This window comes from Copadichromis virginalis, linkage group LG18 (genome assembly GCF_057382275.1).
Source record: "Copadichromis virginalis isolate Kocher_CV1m ecotype Utaka linkage group LG18, C_Virginalis_male_GT1.1, whole genome shotgun sequence".
In the NCBI taxonomy this organism is placed as follows: domain Eukaryota; kingdom Metazoa; phylum Chordata; class Actinopteri; order Cichliformes; family Cichlidae; genus Copadichromis; species Copadichromis virginalis.
Genome location: NC_140635.1, coordinates 5,412,691 through 5,434,739, shown reverse-complemented (window position 1 = coordinate 5,434,739; position 22,049 = coordinate 5,412,691). Strand labels below are relative to the sequence as shown.

Genomic DNA, 22,049 nt, shown 5'->3' with positions numbered 1-22,049 from the left:
TGTGTTAACCCTTTTAGTTGAATGTTTCATTTTTTTCATAACAAACATGGACAGTCCTACCAATCATCTTTTTCTTCTTTTTTTTTTAGTTTAATTTCATGGTTAATTTTCAACTCTTTTTGTTGTGATGGTTCACATTTTGGTAGTAACTGTCTCATTTCGGTTGTTTTTCTCTCTTTGATCCTTTTGTATGACCTTTTAGCATCTTTTCCTAAGGTTGTTTTTTGATACTGTTTTGTGTTACATTTTTATTTTTTTTTATTTTACAGTTTTAGCTCATTTTGCATCTCTTTTTACCCCATTCTCTCTCTGGGGTCGTTTTGTGTCTCCTTGTGATAGCTGTTCATGTCTTTGTGCTATGCTGTGATTATTTGTCATCTCTTTTTACCACCATTATGTCTATTTGGGGTCGATTACTGTCACGTTTTTGTTTGTTTGTTTTTTTTGTCATTTTACGGATGTATGTTTTCTGGGATATATTTAAGACCTGGTTTTAGCGCTTGGACCTTTTCCTTGACCCCGTTCATTATGTCCATTATTAGAAAGCATTTACACCAGCATGATTCAAACCGCTTTTAGTGCTTTTATTATATCTCTGAAATGGCTTCATGCCCTAATTTAATTTTCATGAAGCCAAATTTACAAAAACATGTAATTTATTTGTAAAAGCTCCATAAATTTAGACTTAGTTTGTTTTTATGTGGCGACAATCAAGAAAACAAGAAACTAACAAAGTCTGCATAGAGTTTTGCTGTGACCGGCGTAGGCTTTTATTGCGAAAAAACCTCGGACCGGAATTGGCTTCGTTATCTTTTCTCGCGTAACGGTACCCGTCTGCTGTCAACGCGGATTTTGGACAAAACCTGCGCAGCATTCTCAGACCTTGAAGAAAATGTTAGCGACGACATCAGTTCCCATCCACTCCCGAAATAAAAACGAGTATTTGTAGACTTTCTGGTGAGTTGGCCTCCATGTTTGAGCAGGTTATTTTCACCGTTAGCCCGTTAGCATGCCTGGCAGCACCAGCTAATCGGGGAAACGTTAGCTTGGCTAAGCTGGGCATCGCCGCTTTAAATTGTCTAGAACTGCTAATGTTAAGGTCCACTTTTTCCCCCAGGTATTTTCGTTCTTTTTAAAACCTTAAATGCTATTTTTTTTAAATAAAAAACATTTGATCCAAATGTAATGCAAGATAATGTGACCTTAGCGCTGTTTTCTTTGCGCTTACACCAGTGACAGTCAGCAGGAGGAACTAGGCACCAGACAGCTAAACAAGGCTGGTTTTATTCCTCAGAAACGGGCAGTAACGGATAGACGACTCTCTGATGTCTGTGATAGTTTCAGCCTGACTGGTGATTTAAAAACGCATCTTATTTGCATGTTTTAGTATCCAGACACCTTTGTGTCAACTCAAGGACAAATGTAACACACACCAGGCTCAGATGTGTGTGAAGACTGATTTGAACATCCAAAAATTAATCTTCCTTTCGTGTTTCTCTGTGTAGTTGAACCTAAATTACTGTCCTTTCCTGAACCTAATCCAACTGTTTTGTTGGTTAAATATAACTGAGTAGTTTTGGTTCTTAAATCCAACAAAACTTAAAACCGAAAAAAAATAAAATTAAGAGGTCGACGATGACTGTTGGTTGGCACACAGGGGCCAGACCTCTTTTCTCGGTAGAAAGGGTAAAGTCATCCAACGCAACCTGGCGTTCTTATCACCTCAGCCGACTTCTGATAATCTGTTTCTGGCAGTAAGCAGTGAAGTGTAAACATTACTCAAACCTCAGAAATGTTCCTGGAGCAAAACACACACATAGGCTTTTTGTGTAAGTCAGATGGGGTAAGTAACTTGTCATTCGTAATATTTAGATTATTTTAAAATACATACATCTCAAGTGATGGGTCCTGATGAATGTATGATCAGCAGGCTTTCTTTTAACATCTTAGAAATTATTCAGCTGCATAACAAGTAGGAGTGGGCAGGATGTTGATCATCCGCTTCTATCATGGTGTGGGATTTTGTTTTGTAGTTATGATTCATGATAAACAAGTTAAACGCCAACCTGAACACTTCAAAGAGGAAAATATTCTGCTCTCTCTCACTGATTTATGAAATGACAAGAACGAGTCAGTGAGTGCTGCCCACCTGATTTTTTTTCTTCTTCTCTCTCCTGTATCTTTAGAACATTTAATGAAGTCATGAAAAATGTTGCATTCATTTTAGTTACAGCCCTTAAAATGACTGACCTGGCCCACCCTCACAAGGAGACATGAGTGGGTGGATGTCAACTCCATAAAGTTATGTTCCTTGGGTAAAATATGTGTTTTTAAAAAAATGCCCAAGTATAAAATCATCTAAAAACACTGATTTTCTGGCCACTTGTGCCATGATAAACTGGTATTGGCATTAACGGTGATATTAAAAGAAAAATTAATATTGGGTTAAAATTGCTCAAATGACAGGATCATAATTAATCCGGTGTTGGGTTAAGGACTTTGCAGTTCATCAGTGACTCTGTTTTCTTTCGTTAAGTACTTTATTGTAGCCACAGATAATTATGCTTGGAGTAGGTATAAAATTAACTTTACTGAAGTTCTCTTATAATGCAAATTAAAATGTTTGACATTTTGACTCAACTTTATGTACTTCAGAGGTTTGTACCTGAGGCCTGGGCTCACAGATCAACAACTCCTCGTCCTTCTTTTCCTCTTTTGTCCATTCTTCTATTTATTACACTAAATTTGACATGAGACCTTTTCTTTTTCTTTCTTTCTTTTTTTTACTTGCAGATTTCATGTAATTGCATCTCAGAGCCATAAGTAACCCTATTTAAAACATTTAAACTGTTGTCACTCCAGAGAAAACACTTTTGAGTGTTCTGCCGTCTCTGGCGTCCTTCTCTGGTGCTGTTATTTCAGTTTCCTCTGTTGGAAATTCTGATGCTTTTTTAGATTTAATATTGTAGACCTTCTGTTTTCTTTTTTAAAATAAAACTTTAACTGCTTCCTTTCTGGTAAGCTTACAGGTAAACTGGTTTCCTTGGGTAGAGAAAAGTGGGTGTGGCACTATGCAGATTGGTTTGAACAATCCGGGCCAGAGCAGGCCTGCCAAAAGGTCCAATCCAATGTAATTTTCTCTGTATTTTGTCATGAAGATTAATGTTGTAATAAATAACCGAAGGGTTAATGTTACCTGAGACATGATTTTATTACAGTAATATATCTTTGTAATCTGGAAACAATTATTTTGTTTCTCCAAAAACCTCTCTGCCTGTTGCTTCATCCATTTTACAAATGTATTATTTGTTTCCAGAATGAAGTTAAAAAGACTGAATATTTCAGAGGTTTTTTTTTTTTTTTCATATATTGCATGTGCAGCCGTTTCTTGCATAAAGTGAGAACATTTCTATTAGTGAATGTAGCAAATCTACATGTCTAATTATTGAATGAGCTTTTGGCTGTTGTGAAACCATAATCTTTTTTTTTTCTTCCAAATATTGCTCGTCTCTCACTGGAACATTTCAGCTTCTTCTAACAAAATATTGAACACAGACAGTTTTCAGTTTCTGGAGCTGAAAGAAAAGGTTGTGATGTGGTTGTTAGCTTCTCAGTTTCTATCCCAGTGGGATTTATTAAGCGTGCTCGCTGAGCAACACTCTGTTTCACACTCATTCACTTTGTCATTTCACACATTCACACGTGGAAGCTGCCAAATAAAACCACTGCCAAGTGCAGTACTTGGCAGTGGTTAGGATTTCGTCTTGATGCTTTGCAGTGAGTGAAGAAGACTGGATCTGTTCTCTTCGCCCTTTGGTCAGCCTCTCTTTTGTGATTTTATACTTTCAGTCTGTGGTTGCATCAAGTTTGAACGGAGGGATGCCAGTGGAGAGCGGGAGTAGCGCTGCTGCCCGCCAGGCCAAGCAGAAGAGGAAGTCCCACAGCCTGTCCATCCGCAGGACCAACAGCACTGAGCAGGACCGCTCCGGCCTGCAGAGAGACATGCTGGAGGGACAGGTGATGATTCCTTAAATTGTACCCTGAGAACGGATGAAAACTGCCTTGTATTTCCAGCTACTCCTCTGGAAACTGCACTCCTCTGCTGTCTTTCAGTATTAGCCTGCTGCTGTCCTGCTGTTTCTGTGAGCACCCGTAAGCACTTTGGTTGTAAGCCTAAGCCAATTAGCTTTTAATACAACCGTTTAGAGGACACATGATGGTTTATATTGTTGCTGGCTTGCCACAATTACTGGATGAGTGCTGTAAGATTGTTTTCATTTAGTGGATAAACAGATGGATTTAGAACAGGCTGAGCCATTTGAACTTCGCTCGGGTGGATCGTTCAGCTCAGTGGTGTTTGTTCCTGTTTCTCAGGTGTTAAAAACCCTGCTCGCTTTCTCTGTGGCCTGCCAATAAGGAGCTGAAATACTCGTAGGATGCAGGGTAAACACAGCTTACCTGGAGGTAATTATCTGAATCGAGAGTAAATCAAGAAAAAAAGGGAGAGGGAAAGGATTAGGAGCCTCTGAATTAAGACTTGGCTTCAGTTAGAGGTGCACATGTAGAGCAGGGAGAGTTAAAGCCTGTTGAACTGAAACACAGTTCACTGGCTTGTCTCACCTGCCTGGTGTACCTGTAATCTAACCACTTACAAAAATCACTGAAGCACCTTTTTATTGCAGTTTCTTAAAGGATCAGTGCATGTCATTTATTTGCCAGGGGGCATTTTAGCATTTGGCTTTAACATACTGTCCAGCACCTTCAGATAAAAATAAAAATATCAGGATCGTTTGTTCGGATCAAAATCAATGTGCGTTTGTTTCTTGATTTAAGGTAATTTATTGTTTTATTTTTGCGTTTGTATGTTGGTCCTTTTCACATGTCACAGTAGGAAAAGCACAGATGCAGGTCTTTATCACTTTACCACCATTCAGCAGCTCTAGTTTACTGAGACACCTGAGCGTAGCGGTAACATTGATAATGTTGTCAGCAGCATCCGTGCTTTTCCTGCTGCAAGAAAGGTTCATAACCTTAAGAAGAAGAAATTGTGCAAATTTCTTAAATTGCAAATCTAAAACTCCCTGAATGTGGAAGCTGAACTTGTGATCATGCAGTGAAAAGAGGTTTAAATCTGCAACAGATTTAAACCTGCTGAAAGCGCCTGTTTCTAACCAGACGTGGTGTAATCCCTTCCTCATGACTTTTTGTTTTCTCACTCTGGTCCCTTTTGGTCTCAGTCCTCTGATAATCTGGAATCCTTCATGAGAATGGAGGTAAGTTTCAGGTGTTTCGCCCTCTGTGTTTCAGATAATAGTGTAACTTCCCTCATAGTTTGTAGAGCTTTAGCATTAGTTGTATACGTTTGGTGTAGTTTAGGCTTGATTAGTAATAGGTGGAGGTGAGGTGTGGTCGTTGCTGCACTTCTACTCTCCTTAAAAAATGTGACTATTTCTAGATTACAGGATGTTTTCTTTTGTGTTTATTTAAATAATATCTACATTTTGCAGTTACAAATAAATCAGTGTTTGTGACCTGTTTAGTATGTCTTTGAGAGAAGATGGGATGTTTTCAGCTCTGTGAACTTGAGGTGGAAAAGTTGTTCTTATGCAAATCACAATAGTGCTGCTCTATGTAAATAATGATGCACATGAAGGATGTGACTTCAATCTTGCATATGTTTCTACTGATGTGAAGAATCAGCAGGTGTTTGAATCTTACATCACCTTCTTTATATACTAATCCTGAGTCTGTAAGGAAATAGCCTAATGTATCAGTGGATTTTGGTTGTATTCAAAATCTGTATCATGCCTCTTTAGACTCTCCCTGCATTTGTAGGTATCGCTGTCAACTTGCAACAAAGGTTACAGGAAATTCACCAAATGTAAAGCTTTTATTTGAACATCTGTTTACTCATGTGAAAACAGAAAAATAATAGTCATTAGTTATGTTTCATTTCAGTCGGTTCCTGGCTGAACTTGTCTGTTGGAAACATGTCACTCTCCAGCACCTGGCCAGTGTATTTACCCAACATTGGACCCGCTGGTTATGTTGAATCCTGTGGGATCAAGGCTCATATATGTTAACATATTCTGACTTCTCACATGTGCGTAAATTGTTCTCCACACCGGTAATAAGGATTAATATAAAGGAATTTGTCTTTTGAGCATAAGACTAATTAAAAACATAAGATTGTTTTGCATTTTGCCCTCATTTGATTCATTTTAGGCAAAGATTTTCAGTCGTTTTGGACTTTGAGATCTCATACCTCAGTGTGCTCTAGTCTGTAGACTTGTGGCTTCACGCAGCAGTACATGTATCATCATGCAGCATTGTGTCGTAGTCAGCCCTCTTTTTTTTTTCTTCACGTCATTATCTCAAATGTAGCACAAACCCTTTAGCCTTTGAATGCTGACCCACGACCGATTTCTATGTAAGTAGCTGCGAGCACAAAGGCAGTCAAAGAAAGAAGGCATGCTTTGTGCAGAGTACACAACGAAGAGAGCTCCACACACTGACCCGTTTCATCGTGACTGGCCAAAGCTTGGAGATCTCTTCCACTCCGTGCTTGTGTCGAAGCTGCTGACTCAACTACAGACGGAAAGCGACACAAAACTGTTTACTCGCTGTGAAAAAGCCTTCTCAGGTGGATTCAAATCTGACTTATAACACTTGATTTTTAAAGCACTGGACATTTTGTCAGTGCTTTTTATGTTTGTTTGTTTTTTATTATTTTAAAACTTGACATGAATATTTCAAGGAGAAGTAGGTCTAAAAGATTGGCTAATTTAAAGTGGAATAAAATATTAATATATAAATTTTTTATAGCACTTTTTGGGCGTGGTCGATAGTGTGCATTTTATGAAATGCGCTCCTGGAAAAAAAATAAAAGGCGATCGAAATGACTGTTGGTGCCAATCTTTAGTCCATCTAAAGGCCTAATTATAATAACAAACAAATATTACTTCAAATGTTTTTTTTGGAAAATATTTAGTTTTTTTGTTTTTTGGGGCTAAAAAAACAGGGCGCTCATGTAATAAAACTGGGATTTAAAGGGTTAAAACAATGAAAATATAATTAAAACTTGACATGGATATTTTAAGCAGAAGTAGTTTTAAAAGATTGACTAATTTAAACGACTTTTTTAACAGTTGTTTGAGGATGTACCCTCTCCTCTCACATACTCTTCTCTTGTAAAGTGCTCCTACAGACTATGACAAGGTTAATCTTTTTATACATTTTTGTGGTCATCATCTTTGGAGGTGATGACTTTTGCCCTCTCTGTACATGTGCTGGCTGTCGTTAGGGTAGAGTTCATCACCAGTCATGCTACATGTGTCCAACTATGCTGTTTTTGCAGGCATGCTCAGGCGCAGTGTGGAATGCCTGACGTGAGCACACCCTCAGGTGTCATATATTTCATCATAGTTTTTGTCCTTGGGTATTTGTTTTTTACTTATTGTCGAGTTTAGTTTATTAGAGCTTCTAAAGCATGAACAGTTGTCTGCCTCTGTGTTGGTCTTGCTTGGTGACCTGACCTCTGAGCTGGATAAGGGGTGAAGAGGGAGGATGGATTTATTTATTTATTTTTTAATCAGAGGCAGTTACTGTGCAGACTTTCCCATCACATTATGTTGCCTTTGGGAATAACCTCTAAAAAATGTCTGAATTTGTGCACGCTTACCTTTTTTTTTTTCTTTTTTTCTTTTTGTGTCTTTTGGGTTTTTTCTGTTAAATCTTTTGTGCTTTTCATGTAATTTAAAGAAACTTGAAAGCTACAGTTATCAAATGACTCTTAACCTAAACTGCAGTGATTAATGTCCCATTGATGGACATTTTTTAAAATCGTCTAAATATCAGTTTAACCCATGACATTCTTTTAAAAAAAGTCAGATATTGTGTATTTATTTTTATTTGTATATCAGTCCATTACAACACATTATAGATTATTTAAGGAAGTTTAAAGCACATTGTAAAATGGGATAAAGAGAAATTCTGTCTAGAGTTTCCTTTTATAGCAGCAGTAGTCTTGCAGAATGGTATACATTTGTCAAAGCCTGTTTGTTTGCCCTATAAAAACACATTCAGACCTGTAAGGCACCAAGACCTCCCCAGTGCTCTGTAACCATCTCACTGTTTCTTTCACTTTTATGGATGATTTTACTAATTCTTTCCTTCTTTCCTGCCCGAGCCTGAGTTCACGATTATTTCCTTCCTCCAGGTTTATGGTGTGATAAGAGGCTGTTCCTGTGCTTTGTTGCAGTAAATTTGTGCTGTTGGTACCAGATATATAGCCTGCTTGTTCTGCAGGCTTTCTCACTCTGTAATGTTGTTTTCGTGCTCAGAGAATGGATTGAAATCTATGGGAGAACTCTGCAACAGGATGGTAGAAGTTTACCTTCCTAGGGAAAACGTCTTTGTAATGCCTTATTTTTGGGCAGCGCCAGCAAATGTCTGAAGCATTTTTTGTCATGTTTCACAGTCAGTCCTGATGCATGCTCAATGATCCAGGTTAGAAAATGGCACAAAGTCGATTCTATTCAGGGTAATGAAATCTTCCTCCCACTGAAAACATCCAGAGGAAGCAGTTTGTTTGCCCTAGTCAGTGAAATTAAGTTAGATATAATTTAGTTAATCCTTCAAAATAAGTGGGCAGAGGCACGTCAGTAAGGTGGCCAAGTGACCAGAACAGCTTCTTTGGATAATCCCTCATATTTCCACGTTTTTTTTTAATGCTCTCCTTTTTTCCACCCTCTCCAGGACTCCAAGCTGCCTCTGTCTCTGAGGAGCAATCTGCTGGACCTGTTCAGTCAGATCGAGAGGGAGTTTGAAAACCTCTACATAGAAAACCTCGAATGTAAGTTCCCATGAAAGCAGAAGTGATTGCTCTAGCTTTTGTAATAATTCACTGTGCAGCAAGAGACCCAACACAAAAACGAAAGCAGTTTGCATTTCTTAATTTTATTCAATGCATTTAACTTTTTTTTTTTATTGAGATGCATGAAAAAAATGATAAATTCCTACAAAATAAAATGAATTTATCAGTTTCTGTGGCCAAGTAAGCAGAAAGCTGCTACTCAGCAATGGAGAGTAACTTGCTAACCCTGCTGTGGTGAATAAAACGACACATTCAGATGTCTTTTAATGCACGACATGTTTGACTTTCAGTACGCAGAGAGATTGAAACACTGAATGATCGCTTGGCTGCAGAGGGACAAACATTTGAAGGGGCGGATTTAGCAAAAGGAGCACTTAAAACAAAAGGTGAGATTCATGTACAGTTATGTTATAGGTAGCATAGATATATTACTCATCTTTTTTTTGATTGTTTTAATCCTCTGACCTTTGACTTCTCTGACTTCTTTTTGTTTTTGTATGAAATTCACAGCGAGCCACAGCACCAGCCAGCTCTCTCAAAAGCTGAAGACGACCTACAAGGCCTCAACGAGCAAGGTAAATCGAAAATGTTTGTAAATTAAATTGTTTTATGTATCTGATATTATAAGTTAGCAGTTTGTAAGGTTTTGGAAATTTTCTGTAATTATTGCTTATTAAACAGAGTTTCTGTAAATCCTTCCTTCACAAAAGATCTGAAGTTCAGTTTTTGTGAGCCTTTGGGTGCTTTTCATTATACTAACGTGTTTCCTCATTTCCTCCAACTGTGGCTCTTCCTTAAATGAGCTCAAAATAATTGATATAAATGACCCCAGAACTCAGATAAAAGGTAGTTACTTATTAAATACTTGAACTGACAAAAATAGCTGATTATTATTATTAGCAGTAGTAATACTGTTTGTTTTAATCTATATTGAATATTCCTTTTAAACCTTCCAATTTATGTACAAGTGTCTTCTTCTTATGAGTTCTCGGCTGTTTATTTACCTTCATTATTATAACCTGAAGGGTAATAAACGGTGTGGCTGTGTAAGCGTGTCAGTGGTAAAATAAACAACTACTTTGTGTGATGATTCAACATTTTGCCATAAAATTATTTCTTTATTTCAGGTTTATCACACATTATGTGTGATGGCACATTATTCATATCATACATTTACCATGTTCTATTATCTGTTGATTCTTACTCACAGCACAACAAAGGAAGCACAGTGAGAGTAAACTGTGCCGTGTAGAGGTGCAGCTCGTATACGTCACCTCAATTTAAAAAACAAACAAACAAAAAAACAAGACTTCAGTATAGATGCATCATTTCTGAGCCATGGGAGGAGAGACGAAGCTCGTTGGCATCATGAAGAGCACCCTTAGTCTATTTTTAATATTATTTTGTCCATCTCAATTATATAAAGAAAACAACGCAGTAAAAATGTTCAGTGTCACTTGTTTTGCAGTCAGTAAAGACAAAAATTTGAGGAGGTTTATTTAGCGCCTGTTTCCGCTTTGTCCGTGTGAGCTCACATGACTTTTGAATGTTAAAGAAAAGAATTGCTTTGCTTTCTTTTTTCACTTTTTTGCTTGTAGCCGCGTTCAAATTCTTGCCATGCCAGAGTAGGTGGATCCCGCAACTTCAGCGTAACCAGCTGGGAGTTGTGGGGTGGAGACTCATGGGTAACTTGTTGATTTCTTCCCCTTGTGTGCCAATATGCATGAACAGCCCAGCCAGGGGGGCGAACCTCCCTCCCCAAGAGACTTGGTCATCCAAATGTAGGCTTTTGAGCTTTTCTCTCATTACCTGCGTGAGATAAACCAGCTCTTTATCATCTCCCTAACGGGCCTTTTCAGTTGCACCTTTTTATTTCGTTTTATGCCGCTACCGTCGGCATTCACATAATGGTACACTGTGGAGGCATCTTTAACACGGACCAGCTTCAAAATGCTTTTTGAGGAGCATTTCCTGGCTGCTGTAGATCATTGCTGGCAGAGTCACGTGTGTGGCCTGCTCAAAAGTCTTTGCCTATAACAGATTTTGCTTTTTTAAACAAAAACGTTTAGTTTTTACTTGGATTACTTTTTAACTGTCAGTATTAATGGTGACTTTAAATATTTGGGTGACTTAAAATGACAGAAAACCCAAACATATCTTCATATTTGTTTTAAAACTTGGCCGTAGGAATCCCGAGTTACTTGAACTTCCTCAATTAAAGTAACAACCCAGACAGAACGACTCATTTTCCTGGTAAAAACATGAGGTATGATCACAGTTTTTAGGGCATGGGACTCTAAAACTCAAAAGCCTTACCATAGCTGTTTTATTTATTTATTTAATTTAAGATCCCCAAGTGGGAGTAGTCAAAATACTATGTATTAGAAAATACTATTTTCTAATACATAGAAAATGGGGACTCTTCTGTTGAAAACTGCTCAGCTGTAGCTGCATGTCCAGCTCTCATCACTGCTGATGATCCTTCATCAGAAAGTTGATGTTTGCTCTCTTTGTGAGTTTGAGGACTTTGGTGGCCAGAATGATACTTATGCAGAGCAGCCTGAAACCAGCAGCCGAGTGGGGGACCCCGAACAGAAGACCAGCTGTTATTCATACCGTGGAGTGATATATTAAATAAATAATTCACACTTTTAACTGATTATTTTACTAAGAAAAGCAAAATCTCACTGTGGCTGTGGCAGCCTGCACTCTGACACTACAAACTGTAGAGAGTCACTGCTCCATAATTCTTCTGCAGCGCTTCGCATTTCCTTAAACCTCCCCAAACGTCCCTGTTGCTGCTTTTTTAAATGTAACATGGTGCGTTGATGTTACAGGTGCACAAGTTATGGATTAATATCATTCCCAGTGTTATAACAGAAGACATAAGAAATTACTTGCTTCATATTATTTATTTATTTTTGTACACGAGAACGTACTGCTCTGCTTGCTAACAATCACAACCGCTGGTTCACACCTTGTCATCCGTTTGACTATCATTTGTTGTCTTCAATCCTTCAGATTTTGTTTAATGTTTCTCTTGATTCGTGTATCAGATGATTGATTTCTGTCTTGATGTTCTCCTACTTTGTTTCAGTTGGAACTTATTTAGTGGTCTGTGCCCAAAACGAACCAGAAGTCCTGTTTGTATCATCCCCATCTTTAATGTAAACGTCTCAACAAAATCTTGATACAGATGACAAAAACTACTCCTCGGTTTCGTGTCTAACCATAACTTTGGCCGCTTTGTTTTCTTTTTTCCTCCCTCTTTTTTAGTTTTAGTGATCCGCAGTACTGATACCGTATGAATAATGCGAATGCTTTCATCTGGGTTTGTCTGGTAGTTTGTTTTAAAGCTCGTCTGAGTGTGCGATTGCCAGTCTGATACTTCAGGAGCTTTAAAAGAAACAGGAACAAAGATATTTTGGTAAAAGCTCTTGAACCCAGTGAATAACACTGCTGTTCACCAAAGCTAATTAGCACTGGCATACTATAAGGACCCTGCTGAGCAGCTCCTCAGTGATCCTCAGTCCTGCTGACCTGCTTCCTCCCTCCCTCCATCAGACCAGGGTTCCTACACAGCTCGAGAAACTGATGGCTTAACAATAAAATCTGTGATCAAATTGAACTTTAGATTTAGTAACATCTTAAAACCTTTATCCCCTTTAAAGAATAAAAAACAAACAAACCAAAATGCCAAAGAGGGGCCCAGAGAAAGATGACAAGTGTCAGGAGAGACAGTGGGGTCAGGGATTTGGTTTGTAATAACAGAATTATCAGTTATTTATTTAGTTTTTAATTTAGTTTCAGTTAGTTTCCAGAGCGAGTTTACACATTTCAGTTCAGTTGATTGTTTAGTTTTTATTATTTCCATTGTTAGTTTTACATTTGTCTGGGGCCTCACACTGGGTGTGTTGAAAGATTTGACCAATTCGGAAAAGACTTAAAGACATTTCTTACATATTTTTATGTAAGACCCCTCAGTCACCTCTAGTGACATTATGGATCCTGGAATGTTTGGGTTGGGGGGGGGTTTGAGAAGGTGAGGTGTGTAGGAATCCTGTTAGGGACACGTCTGGGATTATCTGGGATTTCCTGGTCAGTGTTAACATTGGCTTGATGTTACCATCAGATTGTGTCCAGTTTCAAAGCGACCACGTCCAGAGCGGTGTGCCAGCTGGTCAAAGAGTATGTGGGTCACAGGGACGGCATCTGGGACCTCAGCGTCACCAGGACCCAACCTGTGGTGCTCGGGACAGCGTCTGCAGGTATTTTCTTTTATGCTCTCGTACTTTATTTACGTCATACAGTCTTATTTTTTCTTCATTTCTGTGGCGGTGGTTTTGTCTCTAGCTTCATCTTCTGTCTTCAAACTCAGAGGTTCATGTGTCTTTATCTTTCCTTCTGTTGTTTACAATGTCAACATATTTAAACATGTTTAAGATCTTTTTTTTTCCTTTCCAAGCTGAGACCTAAACTAAAGCGTGATGGACAATTGTTAATAAATAAAAACTCAGACTGTCCTGTGTGCTTTCCAACAGACCACTCTGCTATGCTGTGGAGCATTGAGACGGGAAAGTGCCTCCTCAAATATATGGGTCATCAAGGATCAGGTAGAGTTAGAAATGTCCAACCCTGGAATTGCTGAACCAGCACGTGATAATCTCTTCTGTTTAAGGAGTAGATCCTGCAGCATTGTGACCTGCTAAAATTGTTATTGCACAGTGATTAAACAGCCATCATAAAACTGGCAGTCAGAAAAACATTACTTGGTATACTATGCCTCAGTGGTGTTTGTCATGTGACAGAGTGCATATCTGTGTCTCCACAGTGAACTCCATCAAGTTCCACCCCACTGAACAGATGGCTCTAACAGGTAACCATCGACAGTATCAACATAACTAAGAGTTAAAGCTGAAGCAGCCAAATCTGTGTTGCGTGTACTTATTGCAGCAGCTGGAAAAATAAAACTGAAGTGAAATATTGTTTCCATACATCTGAGAAACCATAACCTAGACACGAGAAGGCTTCTGCAGAAGGACTGAAAGTGTCAACGAATAAGTGCTGTTGTCTTTTTACTGCTGGTTTTAACCATAAAGTAAAACATGGACACAAATGGAGCATTATTTCTTTTTATTAGTTTTTCCTTGACTCTCAGCAGCTGTTTTACCCCTTTATCTCTGCCTCCTCCACAGCATCTGGAGATCAGACAGCTCACATCTGGAGATACATGGTGCAGCTGCCGACTCCACAGCCTGTTGCTGATATCAGCGTAAGCTTTCCCCCTTAATATTTTAAAACTTGTTAGTGTTCCTGTCGTCAACGCCTCTTCCTCTCCCTCCTACATCAGCAGCAGACACCCTGTGAAGACGACGTGGACTTCTCAGACAAAGATGAGGCCGACGGCGAGGCGGAGGGGCCGAACGACTGCCCTTCCATCCGTGTGGCGACTACAACTCTCCGCAGCCATCAGGGTGTGGTGATCGCTGCTGATTGGCTGGTTGGGGGCAAACAGGTTGTGACGGCTTCCTGGGACCGAGCCGCCAATCTGTACGATGTGGAGACGTCAGAGCTGGTCCACTCACTCACTGGTAGGAAGACGAAAGTATTGAAATATGAAATATTGTGTTTATTATAAAAATGTGGAGCCCACACTGAGAAAAATATGCCTTTCAATCTCTCTGAAGTTGACTTGATGACATTTTATTAGTTGAGTTGAGTTGACCCAACTTCTGTGAAGTGTTTTTGGTTATATTGTCAGATTTGGTTAGTTAGAGCAAAGCTGTGGTTCTCCTTTCTAGTTGAAAATGAACTGTTTAAACATTTCAAATCATCTGTTCTGCACTACAGTTATGAAATTCTGCTTCCTTTTATGGTGCTGATCTTATTTCATTGGCATGTATTTAGTCATCTCCCTAAAGTAGATGTTTATTATCTCAGAGATGTAATTGTGTTGCCCTTAATTCTTTCAGTTTGTATTTAAAACACAGATGACCTGTACAACTTGGAATCTGCCATTTTTGAAAAGCAGGGAATCGTAAATCTTCTCCCAATTACGTCAAAGCAGAAGAGGAATGCAGTGAGAATGTAATCGGTTTAAATCGCCACAGGCCTCCTCTGCTCCTGAGAGGAGGCCTGTGGTGTTTCTAAGGCGTGTAGAAATGTAGTATCAGGCCCCACGTTTGTGTAGTTTCAGACAAGAAAGTATAACATTCAATATTTCCTAACGTTTTTGATTGCCTCTGTGATGGACGTGCTTACACTTGCCTACTGATGTCATGTCAGACAGTGGAGTTTGTATCTGTCTGACTGATGAACAAAAACCAGGAAATTGGGAGGGATTGTGTGTCATTAAAGGTGCTGCAGTCAGTTTTGAACTGGGCGGTGTTCAGCCGAATGAAGGTCTCTCTGTGAAATTGGAATAAATTAAGATATTAAACGGGAGATGGTGCAGTGTAGCTGCACTGGAAAACATTCCTCAGTGTAAGAATGGCAGCTTTTAAAAAGAAAGATAAACATGAAGGGAAAAAAGGAGGTGTGTATGCTCCTCACTGTGTGCTGCTGTCTCTTCAGGGCACGACCAGGAGCTGACCCACTGCTGCACACACCCCACCCAGCGTCTGGTAGTCACCTCGTCCAGGGACACCACCTTCAGGCTGTGGGACTTCAGAGACCCGTCCATCCACTCTGTCAACGTGTTCCAGGGGCACACTGAGTAAGCCGAACACCCATGCATCCATCTCTATCTGTTGCCTTTATGGCAGGTGGTTCATAAAGAGCACTTTAGAGTGCTGTAGTACAATTAACCACAGTGGAGTGGAAGCCCAGTTATTTTGCATTGGTGTATAGATGCATACAGCTATGTCTCAAATAATGTAAACTTTCATACATGTTTCCTAACGTGTGTGTTGTATTAGGAATAGAGAGTTTGGCTATAAAGACAAAAACCTTTTTCAGTACCATTTTTAACGGTCATTTCTGTTGCTGTAAGCCACAGTAAAGATGGATATTTTAATGAGGGACTTTATGGGGACTAATAGTCAGTTCTCATTCCTGAGTGCTGGTGCTGCTTGGTTTCAGCTGCTGGCATATTTGTGCACAAGCTCTTCTTTGCTGGTGACAAACCTGTGAAATGAGCTTTGCACACAGCAAGAGACTAACACTGACATGGTCACCAGAGAGGGTGGAAGAAAATTCAGCGACCTGTTACACGTGACGTTATGCTAATGCAAAGTGGGCGGGGCTGGAATTACTGTTTGCTTCTCAACTTTAAAGCAGCTTATTGGAGCTACTACCAAGGGAGTGAAGGAAAGCACAGATGGATATAAGATTAGGTGGAAGATAGATCTATGTAATCAGAGTTTGTTCTTTACAGTGACCATCTATCAACTTCAGAGTGAAGCACGACTAGTAAATCATTTAATATTTGCACAGGGCTTTATACCACCACTGCCCCTTCACCCACTATCTTTACTGATGATAGATATCTGAAAGAAATCCACTATAAAACATTACGTTTTCAGTTCCTACCTCCTAACTGCAATTAGGAGGTAATGGAAACGGTTACAGCGGCTTTAAAAGGAAACAGAACAAGAAGCTGATGAAATGAAAGTTTTCTGAAGTCTAAACTGGACTTGTTTTCTCGTCCTGTGGCAGCACGGTGACGTCAGCAGTGTTCACAGTGGGAGATAACGTGGTGTCTGGGAGCGACGATCGAACCGTCAAAGTGTGGGACCTGAAGAACATGAGGTCGCCCATAGCAACCATCCGCACAGACTCTGCAGTCAACAGGTGTGTAAACCTGTTTATATTTATGTCATTAAAAAGTAACGATTATAGGAAGGAATACATTAAAATGACTACGCAGGTCTACTAAAAATCTACAAATGTATTTATAAGGGAGCAGAATTGAGCTTAAAAGGCTCAGTTTTAAATGTCACAAACATACACGTCCCTGCTCTTTCAAATATGAATGTGATTTGGCTCTGATTAGACCATATACTGCAGATAAAGCCTGACCCTGTGTTCCCTGTTTACTCCTTTCAGGATCAGCGTGTCGGTGAACCAGAAAATCATCGCTCTTCCTCACGACAATCGGCAGGTCCGGCTGTTTGACATGTCCGGGGTGCGACTGGCTCGACTCCCACGAAGCAACAGACAGGTGAGTGCGAGATTTACCATTTAAACAAAAAACAAAGACTAAACCTCCACTAAGAATTTAAGCCACAGAAATAAAAATGAAAAGTGCAGCCTCTTGAAATTTTCTGTTTACTGCTTAAGAACAAGGATGCTCAGGATCCACGTCAAAGTAAAAATGTCACCCTCACAGCTGCCGCGTCTTCTGTTTTATGATTTAGGGTCACCGGCGCATGGTCTGCTGCTCCGCTTGGTGTGAAGACAACACCACCTGCAACCTGTTCACCTGTGGCTTTGATCGGCAAGCCATCGGCTGGAACATAAACATCCCCGCTCTGCTGCAGGAGAAATGACCTCCTCCTACTGTCACCTTACAGGGAAATGCCACCAAAAGTCTGTTTGGAATATCAAACACTGAAACCTTTGAGTGGGGTTAAAAGGCGGCTGGAGAAAACTTGTCTCGTACCTTTGTGTCGATGAAAAGTTGTCTCATGTTGTAATGTACAGGATGAAATTCCTGTCGTTTCCAGCAGCCGTCTTTTGAGCCCACGGGGGGGTCGGTATTTGTACTCGATGTCCTTTGAGCTCTGTTCTCCTCCTTTGTTTGGGGTAAAGCAGAAAAAGGCCTTGCACTTGCTGTCTACTCCATCTGTCACGCTCACTAAATCACCGCTGCCAAAATATACAAAACACATTTGTGGTCTTTGCGTGGAAGTGATTTAACATCTGGAAAAGAGAAAAAAAAATCCTGTGCATCTCTAATGAAAAAAGCACACGAGCTTCTTCTTTGCCGCGAACAAAAACGCATTCTGTTAATGCTAAATCAGATCTGTGACGTGCTGACGTTTCTGCTTGATGCTGATTTAAAATGCAATACTCTAAATCTAATCTGTGCCACTAACAGCAGATTCATGCTGGACAAAGACAGCGGTCTGCTGCTTTAAAGGATCCACTCATTATATATCATTAGTTTTCCCTGTTTAATACACTGCAAGAGTTACATCAATGAAAACTTATTTGTGAAACTTGTTTACTTTCTGCGTCACGTACATTTCCTAGGTTATGATGCAACGTGGCAGTGGAAGCCCTCACTGCTGGAACGCTTGAGTCTCATGTCCTGCACTGGGATCTAACAAAGCGTTCGTTTTCAGCATTTACTATTATATTTGACTTTTTTTTTTTTTCTTCGTTTTTCTTGGAAACTGAAATAAGTTTCCAAACATTTTGTTTGGCTCCTGGCTCTGTCTGTAACTCGCATAATAAATGAAAACCAATAGTTATGAGAGTGTAACTGAGGACCAGTAAGCTACAATACAGGCTGTAAAATGACTCCTGCGAGTTCTCGATGTGAGCCTGCCGACGTTCATCCAGTGGCCGCTTGTTGGTGAGCTATCATGAAACTTTAGCAAGTAGCTAACAATTTTACAAGAGTAACTGGTACTGCAGCAAAACATTACACTACTCCACATAACCAACTGTCTGTTTGAACTATAGACTGTATATAAAAGATGCATGTAGCCACTGTGATGTCACTCATTGGTTTTAGATGAGTGTATTAGCGACGGTTGCTCGGAGCCACCGTGTTGGTATCCAAAAGGCACCAACATGGTATCGATGTCCATACAGTGACCTGTGTTGCAATACCTGTCAGATAAAGTCGCCACACCTCCAATTTTGAAGCTAACAGTAAGCAAATGGATGGATATAGGAAAAAAAAAAAAACCTGTGTAGAGTTGTTATGGGGGAGGAAACTATCTACTAGGCTATAAGCGTTTTTCGCTATAAACAGGCTCTTTAATGCGGTAAAGTTGGGCATTTTAACACGGCGCTCTTTGTGAATTCACTCACTTCTGGAGCCAGCCTCAAGTGGACAGTAGTGGAACTGCAGTTTTGAGCACATCTTCAGTTTTTAGCTCTAAAAGTTGCTACTTATTGTTTATGGATATTAATGTTAGCTACTTGCTACTAGCTAACGTTGCATGCTAAATAATGTAGACTCTTCAGTTAAACCATGTTGGGTTTATTATTAATCCTCAGTACATAACCCCTGACTGCTCGTTGCTGTCATCTACTGCAAAACCTAGCATTGAGTCTAGCAGTGAGTCATGTGCAGGTGTGTTACCAGACTACGCTGATCTATGACGCAGTAAAGCATCCACTGGCCTTGTTCGTGTTTCAGAGCCACTTTTGATGTGTTGGTCCTATTGATGTTTAGGACATTTGTACTACTGTTGTTTTGTTTGTTTGTTTCACATCACTGTTTGGTTTTTGCCAAGGCTAACATGGGTCAGCATGCAATGACTCTTTGGCATCCTGCATTATTCATCTTTTTTCTCCGTTTCCTTGTTCTCCACCTGGCTTCCAGTAGTTTGCTGGTTCTTCTTCTAGTCTTTTTCATAGTTTAACCCATTCAAGAATTCTCTAAATTTAAGTAGCTGTAGTAGCTGGTATTTGACCCTGAAACAAGTCCCACATTGACAAACTGGCAAACCGTCACCCTAAAACTTCCCGATTGGTCCTGTGGTGGAAAGTTTTTTTTGGTGTGATGATGTCACAGCTATGTCAAAGCAAGCATAAACAAGTGATGCACTTTTTAAAAAAAGTATCTGTTACAGTTTTTCTTTTTGCTGCTGCTGTTGGAAATAAATGTTTTTCTGGTAACTTTTGGCTGTTGGTCAGCTGACATGGTGGCACATAACCTGAAGGACTTTAATGGTCAGGATGGTGGTTTTGAAAAAGGGTAATATCTCGTGCTGGCAGCACAGGGGTTTGTCTCACTCCAGTTTGTGCAGCTCTGTTTGTGCTGCAATGTTCAGGACGAACCTTTCCTCGCTAGAATTTTAATTAGAGACTCACTTTTGTTTGGAGCCAGTCGGTGTTAAACAGCAAAATCAGGATTTGCTCAGATAGAAATGAAGATTTCATGTTTGTTTGTTTTTGTTTTTTTCCCTGTGTGTTTATCCCAGATCCAGGAATCCAACAGGCATGCACTTTTTTTTTTCTGCAGTGCAGACATCTGATAAAGGAAAAAAAACATCCACTTTAAATGAGCATCAAAGAAGTGTCGTCAAACGTAGAGATCGATCTGTTGAAATGTTCCCTTGTCTGCTCAGTCCAGCTGTTGTACCAATGCCTGACATGATTGTAAAACCTTTTTGTAGTTTATCGCAGTGCCCTTTAGTGAATAGTGTTGAAACGATATCGTGGGGATTCTCTTGTGTGTCACATTTTTTTAATGGTACTTCAAAACAAGTGAGCACTGTTGCGACGTGTTTACTGTTACTGGCTTCGCTTTCCCACTGCCACTAAAAGACTCAGCCAAAGCTGCATTTGAGGGAATGGGAGACTCTGTAGTGTGTGTGTGTGTGTGCGTTCCACTCGTGAGTTACAGCAGTGACACAGTAAACAAGCACAATTCATGTAAAACTTATGTTTATAATTGTGGAGCGTTCACTGGTTTGTAGAAAGCACACTGATATGATTAACATTTTATCTCTTCAGTGGGAACAAAATACCTTTTTATTTGTTTGTTTGTGGGTAAACATGGTCGAGCTTTACTGCCGCCTTTTGCAACCCTGAATATTTACTTTCCAGCAGAACTGTTTGATGATAGAAGGTGTGAAAGGATCATTAGTCTGAATAAAGTGAAACAAGCACAGAGGTCTGAACTTCAGTGTTAGTTAAAGTTTAGGGAAGCCTGCCACAGAGGCTGGAACAGTTTTAAATATCAGGCTGCAAACATGTTTGTTTCTGCTTGGTTGGACATCGTGAGACCATTTTTCAATCTTCGTGTGTGTGTGTGTGTGTGTGTGTGTGTGTGTGTGCGCGTGCGCGTGCGTGCAAAATGTTGAACTCCTCTTACTTTAACATTTGTGTCACAGACTGTGATATATTAAGAAAGGTTGGCTGTACGTGGCTGCAACGTGTTTCTTTTTTTATAACATGACACGTTGTTACCACTTGTCTGGTGTAACTCAGTTTTGTTGCTTGATAGTGATTTTTTTCATTCACATTCACAGAATTCATTTTGTCACTTATGCCAGGGAAGACGCAGGCAGAGGTTTTGTTTTGTACATTTTTTTTGTGGTTTCTTTAGAATTGTTTGCACAGACAGGATTTCCTTCCAGTATCAGCATTACTCATATTTATTTTGTATTAAGCTGCATATGTTGTTATTGTCAGAGCTTTTGCTAACTTACGAGAACACAAAGAACTTCAGAGATCAGTGAAATCTAAATAAATGTGCTAGGAGTAGGAGGTTGATAGGAAATCTCAAAATTGTATCAGGAAAAAATGAAAACTGATTCGGAAAATGACGAGCAGCGCTCTCAGGCTGTTGTGCAGGGCTGTGCTCTGATGTTGAAGATAAAGTGACGCCACACAAGAGACTGAAAATGGACTGATTACGTGAAGTAGATGAATAATCTGTAGTAAATACCGACGCGTTGTATTCTTATCTCGCATGTATATGCAGAGGTGGTCATTATCTTTAAAGTTGGGGCTCTAATCTGTTCCTCCGGCCGTCATCCCTGGTTTAATGACAGAACATTTGTTTGTGTGTGTGTGTGTGTGTTTCCTTGTTGACTTTTTCACTGCACTCGACTGCTCTTTCCACCAACACTGAGCCACTTTGTTACCACCTTCACGACTCGCCAGTTTTAACCGAACGTTAAGTTTCATCTTTCACGCCATCAGAAAAACCCGATCACTGAGCATCGCCCGTCATTAAGCTGCCATCCTGAACCCTCGTCAGACTGTGGTCTCCCGGTGTTTAAACTGTGTTTTGTGTGGTCGATGTAAAACAAAAACACAACAGCTCACAGTTCTCCAAAAAAAAAAGAAAAAGGAAAATGTTACTGAGTTTTGTGGATTATAGCTGTGCAACGAGGAACAAGCAGTCGCTTGTGAAACAAAAATAAAACATTTGTGCTGTTTGAACATTTGCTGTCTGATTTGTGTGTGCGTATATTGTGTTAATGTCTTGGGACATTTTTAGGACGGAGGCTTTTATTTTAAATTTGTTGTGCATTTGTAGATA

The 22,049-nt window shown here is 39.7% G+C and overlaps 1 protein-coding gene across 5 annotated transcripts; it reads left to right on the top strand.

The window, feature by feature from the left end:
* Nucleotides 1–767: 767 nt before the first annotated feature.
* Nucleotides 768–21,875, top strand: LOC146687073 (WD repeat-containing protein 37). Of its 5 annotated transcripts, XM_085438182.1 has the most exons (16): nt 768–957; nt 3,850–4,017; nt 5,238–5,273; nt 8,758–8,854; nt 9,166–9,261; nt 9,386–9,450; nt 10,474–10,560; nt 13,008–13,143; nt 13,417–13,488; nt 13,707–13,751; nt 14,071–14,147; nt 14,226–14,466; nt 15,449–15,590; nt 16,532–16,666; nt 16,922–17,036; nt 17,233–21,875. In XM_085438182.1, exons 2-16 carry the CDS (start codon nt 3,880–3,882, stop codon nt 17,362–17,364), a joined length of 1,614 nt encoding a protein of 537 aa, XP_085294308.1. In that variant the 5' UTR covers nt 768–957; nt 3,850–3,879; the 3' UTR covers nt 17,365–21,875. The 5 variants fall into 5 exon arrangements, with proteins under 5 accessions (XP_085294308.1, XP_085294304.1, XP_085294305.1 ...); XM_085438178.1 differs by lacking the exon at nt 5,238–5,273; XM_085438179.1 differs by lacking the exon at nt 5,238–5,273 and having other exon boundaries at nt 769–957; nt 14,229–14,466.
* Nucleotides 21,876–22,049: the final 174 nt, after the last annotated feature.